The 10,460-nt window shown below is 40.9% G+C and overlaps 1 protein-coding gene across 1 annotated transcript; it reads left to right on the forward strand.

Annotated features, from left to right (window-relative positions):
• Positions 1 to 2,658: 2,658 nt before the first annotated feature.
• Positions 2,659 to 9,697, forward strand: LOC310864130 (uncharacterized protein). Its single transcript, XM_083772702.1, has 8 exons — positions 2,659 to 2,793; positions 3,378 to 3,617; positions 3,970 to 4,111; positions 5,764 to 5,894; positions 8,052 to 8,238; positions 8,623 to 8,706; positions 8,876 to 8,974; positions 9,296 to 9,697. Exons 1-8 carry the CDS (start codon positions 2,738 to 2,740, stop codon positions 9,449 to 9,451), a joined length of 1,095 nt encoding a protein of 364 aa, XP_083628828.1. The 5' UTR covers positions 2,659 to 2,737; the 3' UTR covers positions 9,452 to 9,697.
• The last annotated feature ends 763 nt before the right edge of the window (positions 9,698 to 10,460 follow it).

Raw genomic sequence — 10,460 nt, forward strand, 5'->3', positions numbered from 1 at the left:
TGTCACCATAACCAAACATGTATTTCTACTTGATAAACCTTATTTATTGGAAGACGGAGCACTTGCAGCATGTATAGATTTTGAGTCTATAATTTTGTTCTAAATACCTGCAAATTGACAAATTGTACATAACTCCTGTACTGGACGCTTTATCGTATAAAGTAAAGAAAATAAAGAACCAGACCACGTGATTAGACAAAAAGTCTCTGCAAAAAAAAAAACAGTTTCTTACCCAAACTTACAAGTGAAACTTCAGTAGTATTTAACCCATTCTGACCTGAGATCAGATTCATACGAGGTTTCCACATGGACACACACTGGTCTGATTAACACATTCTGACCTGAGATCAGATTCATACGAGGTTTCCACATGGACACACACTGGTCTGATTAACACGGTTCTGAATGTGAAAATCTGACATAACATTTCTATGTTCCGCATCTAGAGCCATACTGTAAAATAGATTCCAGCCTCACAAGAACTATGCATACATTTCACCTGGGCTGGTGGTGATTCACATTAAATGCCGGCAAAGCCATCCATCCTTTAATCACTTGAAACATGTGAAATTATCCTTTACAAATGTTCAAAAACAGCCTCACAATGCTGTGTTGTGAGTTTGTAGATCAGCCATTTTTACAATTGAACATTGTTGTGCGACTAAGTGTATATATTATGTAGGACTTAAGAGGTTAATTACAAAATGATGTAACAATAACTGAACGACTTCTACAAACATCTGTCAAAGGCATCACAAATTTTAAAAAATTGCAGAGTGTGGTTGCCGCAGTGGCTTACATATGCCCCTCCCACTAGTATTGCCAGCCAATTACAATTTCAAGTCACGCCTTAGATCATGCGTAAGTAATTCGGAGGGGATTTAACCCCCGAAATTCATGTTTTTGCGACAAACGGTTACATTTCTCGCATTTGCGGCGCCCCCTATGGATGAAAATGTAATTGAATTTGAATTAATTAATTGAACATTCCGTTCGTGATTTATGGCATTTTTTGTGATATAGGCCCCTCCTACTAACTTCGGAAGACGATTACGGCCGAACGATACGCACTTTCAAAATTCTGCAGTTCAGTTTTAATTGGATGGGTCCAGAGATCACGTGTGCCGATTTCTGTGAGATTTGGACAAAATCTGTAGGAGGAAAAGCAAAAAGTGTGTTTTGGACAAAATTCAAAATGGCGGAAAATCTATCATGGCGGAAATGGGCGTGGCCTATATGGGGAGATGCGTCATGACCCAAGGAATCCAGGGAAAAATATTTTTTATTTTACGACCTATGGTTCAAGAGTTATAAGCCAAAAGGTAAAGTGGGCTGTTATAGCGCCACCATGAGGCCGACCGATAAAATTTTAAGGTTAAATAATTTTAGGGATAATGTTGAATTATCCCTAAAAGTTTTGTAACTATAGTGATTACAGTCTCCGAGGAACAAATACTTGAATGTGAATTTTTGCCTTTTCCCATTCATGTCAATGGGGAAATTTAATTCACTAATAAATTCATATCAATTAAACTATACAACATTTCTCTTAACAAAATACAAGCACACGATTCCCGATTTTTCCGGTCAATTTGACATATGGCTCAAGTGCGTACAGCGTACAGTGTGGGAGGTATAAAGCGTCAAAATAAAGACTACTCCAGTGAAATAATAAAGTGTCACAGTTACAAGAGTCTGGTTGCCCATTCGGGCAACCACACTAATTTTGAACTTTCTGTCTACTCTACACAGATGCACGCCTTTGGGACAACCAGGCTTGCACGTGGCCCATTACATACGTCTGTGCCATGGATGCACCTGGAAGATTTTAACCTGACGATTCATTGTCACACAATAATTGGGATTAACAATTAAATTGTGTTTTTTGGCATTGAACATTAAATAAATTGGCATTTAAAATAATAAAAGTTCAAATAACACAAAGTGTTAATGTCTTTACTTGCATCATAAAATAAATAAATTGTTCTGTGGGGTGTCTTTCCATTTTGTGTACTACCACATTCAGTACTTTGTGCTATGCTACAGTATAGGGTTTCTCAATGTGTGTTTGTGTTTCTGCTGCTGCACCAATAAAACCTCATCAGGAGCAGATGGGCGTTCAATGTCTTGCTCAAGGTCTCTTCAACTATAGGCTTATATAGCTGAAATCCAACATCTTTAGACATCATTTTCTTTGTCCAACATCAGTATATTCTCTGTGAAAACAGACAAACTTTACACACAAGACATATCACCTTGTCTACCCAAAGTAAGTGTAAAACACAGAAGTTCAATTTATAAAAGGGCTCATACCTCTTTTATTAAGAAAATGTTATGACCCAACTCCCATCTATCGTGTAATCTGAATTGGGCTGTGATCATGACGTGTAAAAAAAAAAAAGAGTCATGGTGGGAATGAGTCATGCAGAACAGTAATGTCTCTGTACAGAAATGTTCTGTTTGGTTTAATACGCCCTGTTTTAGGAACTAGGTGGTCGGGTGTGTTTAACACCTTTCTGGAATGTGGGAAGACAAAGGCAAAACTCTACCTACATGAATTAATGGACTGAGAGAACCGGTAAAACAGGCTGGTTTTCTCATTTGACAAATTCACACACCCAAACCCAATGAACATGTTTCTGTCTGTTGAAGTAAATCGCCACCTGAGAGTAGTCACCAGCATGCATGTCCACGTCTCAGTGTCTCATCAAGGTGGAGAGGGAGGCCTGATACATGGATGGACACTAGGAAGGAGGACAGGGAGAGAGAGCTGAAATGTAGAGAAACGCAGAGGTACGTACTGGTCTGGTGTTTTATATTAACCAGCTTTTGAGTTGGCAGGTTTCTTGTTGCCTGAGGTGAACATTAGCACGGGCTGGAAGAAGTGTGATTTGAGTGCATCTGTGCTCCAATCACCGCAGGGCACTCGATTTTAATTCTTTGCTAGTAGCATCATAGCTGTCACCATCACCACAGTTCCCATTCACATAGGCTACTATCTACTATCTCACACATTGGTGTATCAATTCTGTCAATTAACTGAACAGATGAATAAATAAATGTACATATAAACATAACATGATGCCTCAGACTGCCATTGCAGAATAGTTAGAAGCCTCTATTTGTCAAGTTTGTTTATAATTCATTGTAATGAATTGTTTTAGTTATAACTCAGAATCAAAGCTAGTATATACTCTGCATTCTCTATTTGAAAGTTATACAAATAAACTTACCGGTATTTATTCGTATTTCCCCTTCTTCACTTTTTTCTTGATATTCTTATTAGAACTATGTGTCATTTTCATGTAGCTCATCACGTCATCAGTATAACAACAATTAGTATTTCTCTCTGTCATCTCATCTTTCCGTTTCTGAAGGTCAGACTGGCTCTCAGCAAATGGCAACTCCCAAACTCCAAGGGCAGGTCTCCATTGGCATGGCTGGTACAGTTTAGCTTTGGTAGGTATTGTGTGGTCCGTTTGCCACGTAGAGGCACCGTTGCACCCATCTCTCAGCCCAGCGCAGGTGTTCTGGAGGCTGCTGCTTGTTTGCATGCTGTGTAGGCTGTGGCGAGAGGCTATGGCAGAGGAACACACCGGTTACCAGCAGTACTCATGGTGAGACAATGTACTTCAAGTATCCGTATACACTAGAAGAGCTCATGTCAAAAGTGGTTAAAGTGGGGAACTTGACATTCTCCATCACTGTAGCAACGGCTGGATTCAGTTGTCATTTAACCGTTTCCATGATGTGGTGGTCCACAGACCAACATTAGACAGCCAATGGGAATCTAATATACTTACACACATAATATCTTATCTAGAAGGGAAAAGTCTTTCTAATAAAATAAAAAGTCGAGCGCTACTAGTTTTTCAGGCTAATAATATATCTAGTACAGAACATCTAGTACATATAATGATTACATTAGTGGATTAATCCTTTTTATTTCAACTTATCTTGTTTGTGTAGGCTCTCCAGTAAAAGAGGCAGCTCAGACCAGGCTGTTCCCCTGGCTCATGCCCTGGCAGACAGTCTGCTACTGTGTGTTCTACAGGAGCCACTGTTGGACCCCACTTTAGAACACATTCAGGATCTTCTCTCTAGGCTGGAGGTGAGATCGCCACCAGTGCCGCTCACAATTTTTAGTTTGTAGTTTGTTTGGACATGTGATGCTCGAGATATTTGAATATAGCTTACATTTCAGTGCACTATTTGTAATGGCAGGTATGCGTTTGAAATGTGGGAAATGCTGGAAAATGCTTATTTTTTATAGTAGTTACCTATGTGTGGGTAATGGTGTCTAACATGAGGTGCCTAGCAAGAACAAGAAGTGTTATCATAGGCTCCATAATAATCTGTCATTCTATCAGAATCATGACTAAATAATACAAACTTGAATTAAATATATCTGTAGCCTATAGTGTAAGTGTTGCGGTCTTAAGTTGTCTACTTCACTGTTAACTACTTTTAAACTGGTGTCCATACCGTTTTTTCAAAATGTTTGGCTATTTGTCGTTTGAAGAAGTATATAGGGCTTAAGTAGTTCGCACAGATTATTCATCTCAATAAGCCCGTCAAAATACTTGCCCACAGCTACAGCATGTGTGGGTCAAAGGCCAAAGATAAAGGTTACAAGATTAAGGTAAAGGCCAAGGCCAAGTGTTTTTATAGGGCCAGAGTGTAGGGAGGAGTTTCACTCAGAACGGGTTATTCTGGTTTCCATTTTCCCACCTACCAGTAGGCTATAGTAGTAGGCTGCTAGGCTACATTTCCAGCCTCACTGTGGAGACATACCATTGTAGATATAAAACTTTTGGGAACAAGCATTCAGACCACACACTCACCATCTCCATGGACAGTGTCTACTCTAACACACTGCCAGTGAGCACAGGTCAGGTGCTAACACTTTAAATAGTAGAGGGACAGGCAGATGATTGGTCCAGCTTGATTGGAGGCGCAGCATAGCAACAGGTAGGTCTCCTCTCACACATGGCAACAGGACCTAGACTGAAAGCTGATAGGCTATCAGTGTTCCACTCTCCAACCATGAATGCATAGGCATATAGATAAGTATAATATATATATAATAATAATATAATATATATTTATATTATATTATATTACATCATTATCTTAACATGTCGATCCAGACAAGTTTGTTGTCTCCACCACCAGGCCGAAGGCATGGAAAGAGAGTATGTTTTGCACTCTGTCCGTCCGTCGGTCCGTCTATGTAGGCTACAGCTAATCTCCGGCACCGTTAACCCAGTCAATGCCAAATTTTGCACACACACTCCCTAAATGCCAACGATGAACCTCAAATCATCCAATTGCCATCCAAGGCGTAAGAAGAAATGGCACCCTATTCCTATTAGCCTATTATAGTGCCACCAGGAGGCCACAACCTGACCTGGCCTGGTGGAGACCTGTGCCTCGAGGGGCACCTTTTCTAGTTTTAAATATGTTCCTGTTTCTTAGTGTTTTTATTATTAATAATATTATATTATATTATTATTATTAGTCCAGAATCGATGGGCGGATAGGTTTATGTTAAACTTGGTGGGAGTGATCAGTAGGCTGTCCCGAAGTGATATCAGACTTATGACCATCTGAGCAGCCGTCAGCTGGGTGCTCTCATTTCTGTTTCTATTCTCATTGTTTCATCTTATGAACTGCTTGATTTTACAAATTGCACATACAAAATCATTATATCTTTATTCGGTCAAAGTTCAACTCTGAAGTCTTGCCCTCCTCCCTCAACAGACAGTGTCATCTGCACTTCAGAGGGCTGACATTCTGTCAGAGACACAGCCAGGATGTGTGAATCATCGGGACACAGACGACCCCATACTGATAGACAAGGTGAAGCACACCAGTGTTTATCTACAGCAGAGGTGAGCATGCATGAAGACTGCTATCTTCTGAGTACTCAGAGTCATACATGAACAATGTATAGATAAAATGCTATACATATCATACTATAATTCAGTCTGTCTGAATGTCTGTCTGTCACTGTCACTGCCGTAGCTCCTCACCGCCTGCACCAATCACTCCCACTTAATATGGAGGGTGTAACGAAGCCCTTTATTCGATTTAACACATTAATGATTAATAATTAATTTATTAGTGAATTAAAAATGCAAAAACGCACCCAGGGCGCAGTACCCCCCACGGTCACAAGGGGGGGGGGGGATTTCTCACAACGGGTAAGGGCTAGTAACACATAAGTTAATATGTGTAATTATTTTTTTGTTTTTGTCCAAACGATACTGTCAATATACTAGGTGCATGGTGGCTCAGCCAATACGTTCACAGACCATGCTCCCTGTGAGGACCTGGGTTTGAATCCGACTCCCGTCTTGTCCCACATGTTTCTGCCATGATCTGAAATGCAGCATTAAATGCAAAAATAATAAATACTGACAATATATGAAACATCACTTCAGGATTCAACTTACAGAGCTCATGATTAAAATAGCCAGAGTCAATGGGCTCCATTAAGCAATTCATATAATATGACATATAATATTACAGTTTTATGAGCTGGGGGCGTGTTGTATGTCATATTGCAATTTTGGGCATGTTAAGAAGCGCTTTCGACACCCCGGATTGCGCAAAACGGCCTTGAATTAGTCATGGGTGTGTTTAAGGCGTGTTTGAGACGTACCCAATCAACATGTCCGTACTATTCTCTTTACCAGTCAGCTGATGTCACATACGGAATGCGCACTTTGGGGATCGTGGTATTACATTTCTTCAGGCTGGCACCATAGAAGACATGACATGACTTTGTCACATTTGGGTTAATTATTCCTATTGCACTGCATGCTGTCACCTTTATGCCTCAAAATAATTTGTTTCTATTGAAAAACACCAGTAAAATAACGTTTATTATATTTTATTTCATTCAAGTCATGATGAAGGAATGAGTTGAATGCTGCTGCTTAATGCTGTGCCTGTGGCCCCGATGGTATATGGTCTTCGCTCGTAGCATTTTATTGAAGAAGACTTGAATCGGGTGTGATACAGCATATGAAAGCAAACTTCCCAAGGATTATGGAGATGTTTTTAAGGTTGAGAAATGAAAGAATTATGGCCGTTTCTAATCTCAACATTTTACAAAAAAAAGACAAAAAGAGGCTGTTGCCATGTCTCATAGAAACAAGTAAATAGGTCTATAAAAATAAGCGCATATAACAGGGGTCTGTAACCTATTTTAAATGAAGTGCCATGTTTTTATTTTCTAGATAGTGAGTCTGCCATATCCAGATTAATTTTAATGACACCACATTAAAATAAAAAAACATATTTTGATTGTCCACAAATATAAAGTTCTTCCTTCTTTTTAAATATGTTCTTGCACATTGTTATAATGATCATTATATAGATCCCCCTGCAGTCAGAGTTCATAGTTTTAATGAATGAATGTGATGCATTGTGAGCTGGTATAGATCTGCTATTTTCAAAAGTAATCTTGGAAAAAATTAATTTAAGTTTTGGATTAGCCGTTGGGCAAATGCATTCATCTGGGGATCCTTGACATGGGAATGTGCTGTGTGAGGATCACTGGTTTAAACAACATTAGGAGAAAAGCCCAAATAACCACTTTAGAAACAAGAAAAGCAACCACAACTAGTACAACTAGTCAACTACCAATATTTACAAGCAACTTTACAGAAAAAGAAGCCGCTTATAATAAACAGACATGGCAACACTCCAGCAGCCTCCCAGAGCCGCTCAAGTGTAAAATCAAACGGTGCTTTTTGCGTTTATGAGGTGGTCAGACCCACGTCTAATCGTTATGCGCTGAGTGTTTTTAGGTCAAGGGGCTTAATAGCAAATTGCGCAAAGCGAAAATAATTAACATATGGACACTCCCACAATGCTAAAAGATTCAGGAACGCCGTATGTCATATGTGTGTGCGTTCAACACGGGCCGATATGCCTTTCATAATACGATTGTGCGCAGAGCGAGGGCAATTTATGTATTACCCCATTGTAAAACGGATCTTCAAAATGGCACCCAATGTGTCCAACACTTCTTCTGACAGGATGAGATCACTGCATAGTCTTCTCCAGGTGCAGGGGGAATTGGAGGCCCATGTGAAGGGCATGCTAGGTGGACTGGAACACCTCTGGGCTCAGTTGGAAGAGCTCCACACTGGGGTCACCCTTACCAAGGACAAGGAGTGGAGCCAAGGCCACCGAGATCTGTCCACAGCCAAGATAGAGACTGAGGTAAAGATGTGATGAGAAGAAACAGGTGGATGATCGATTGATGGACAAGCAGTTGCCTAAAAAGTCTCCCTTTAACATACATCTGTACATAACTTTGTTATTCAGTTTATGTATTGTGCAAAACAGTGTAAAGCATTGTAACATTAGTTTGTTAAAAAAAAAGTGTGACGCATTCAAAGCCTTTTTGGCTCACCTTCAAACATGCCATGGCTTTTGGTTTATTGTCCGATACATTTTGGGCATAGATTGCATAATGTGTCATGGTGTTACTATATTTCCCAATGACTGTCCGCTCTATAAAGGTAAGCTTGTGTATCTGCACATGTGTTTTTAGTGCTGGTGAAAGTGCTAAAGTTTGGTTCATAATACTTTGTACTTGTACAGAATTTGTCCACAGTGCTGAAGGAGTACCGGAGCAGACTGCATCACTGTCAGACGCAGTTAGAGGGCAGCACACAACTTCTGCAAGTAAGATTGGGTGGAAAACATGACGAAAGATGACATTTCAGTAATTACAGATACAGTAATTACAGACATGCAAATCAAAGCAAAATAGAAGGAAAAACTGAAATCTGACAGAGTATCAGAAAGGTTCTATTCAGCATGTTCATGTGTTATATGGTCATTTGTTTTACAGCAGCTGACCTGGAGCCACACACATACGAGGCATCGTGTTGGTGCTGTTAGTGCAGAGTCTGTCTGGCCTGAGTTGCTGCTGCAGTCCAACATTGAGCAGGTATGTACATTACACCCCCACCCGCAAGTGGTTCTCAAAGTGGGGTCCAGAGACCATCAGTGTTTCTTGAGGGGCTTCCAAGTGGACCCTTACAGGTCTGTACAAATGGAACCAAATGGACCCATTTGTACACTCTCAGAGTTATGGGGGTCCTTGAAATTGAAAGGTTTAGATAGCACTGTGCTAGACAAACATACATACATACTTCGTTCATGGGAGCTCAAAGCTGTCTGTCTGTCTGTCTGTCTGTCTGTCTGTCTGTCTGTCTGTCTGTCTGTCTGTCTCTCTCTCTCTCTCTCTCTCTCTCTCTCTCTCTCTCAGTTTGACAAGGTCCAGGAGAGATTTTTCTCCTTGGAACAACAGACGTCTACGTTCCGGGCCCACCTGGACGGACTCGACGGCGGGGGTACTCAAGAGCAGGGGTTCTCAACCTTTTTGGCTGGGGACCCCCGGAAATGCTTTGGACATGTCTCGTGACCCCCAGAGGGGTCGCGACCCACAGGTTGAGAACCTCTGCTCAAGAGGGTGATGCAGGACCCTTCCCCATAGCTGGGGTTTGTATGCCACCCCTATTCCTTGCCGCTCACACCAACACACCCACACCAGACTCCCCTCGTACCCTGTGCCAGAGATCAGCCCTGCACTTCTCTACTGCATTTGGACGCGTTCACAGATCTGGGAAGAGGAAGTTAACTTTTTCTTCTAAGCCCAAAACATACCGGTAGGGACAAAACCGTTTTAAGGTCAACCACACCAATGCAACTCATTGCAACTCAATGAGTTGCATTGGTGTGGTTGACCTTAAAAACAGTCTCGTCCAGTCAGGTTGTGGCCTCCTGGTGGCGCTATAATAGGCCAATGTCAAAAGGGTGGAATATATTCTTCAGCCTAGTAGGAAAGTCTGTGAAAGATTTCACGTAAATTGCACGCTGCGTTCATGATTTGAGGCTTTTTTGTTCAAAACGGGCCAATCCTGCAAACTTTGAAAGCCAATGTTAGCCAATTAGGATGGAATATGAAATATTGGACAGATTGAACACATGACTAGTATAGAGATAATTTGGGCAGAGGTTCATCGTTTTTGCACACACTCCCTGGCTGTGTGTGCAAAATTTGGCATCGATCGGGTTAACGGTGCCAGACGGAGTGCAAAACATACTCCACTTTAATTTAATTAAATATTTATACTACTGTACATGGAAGCAAAACCAGTGGACAGCAGCGAACATCTGAGAGGGAACAAAGCTGAGAGGGAGACAGCTGTAGGAACATTGTGATGGATTGGAGGGTGTGGGAGAGACAGATGGTAGGGAAGATGAGGGAGAAATGTAGACGACTTTGATATAGATTTCATACACCACATGCATCAGTGACTGAATTATTTAGATTTCCAAGAGGGAAGCTTCAAATCTTGACCATTTCAATGTAATTGTAAATGACTGTTATTCATATTAAATTATTGCCTCAATGTATGGCTATAAACTGC

This window comes from Protomyctophum parallelum (genome assembly GCF_964188405.1).
Source record: "Protomyctophum parallelum genome assembly, chromosome: 9".
In the NCBI taxonomy this organism is placed as follows: Eukaryota; Metazoa; Chordata; class Actinopteri; order Myctophiformes; family Myctophidae; genus Protomyctophum; species Protomyctophum parallelum.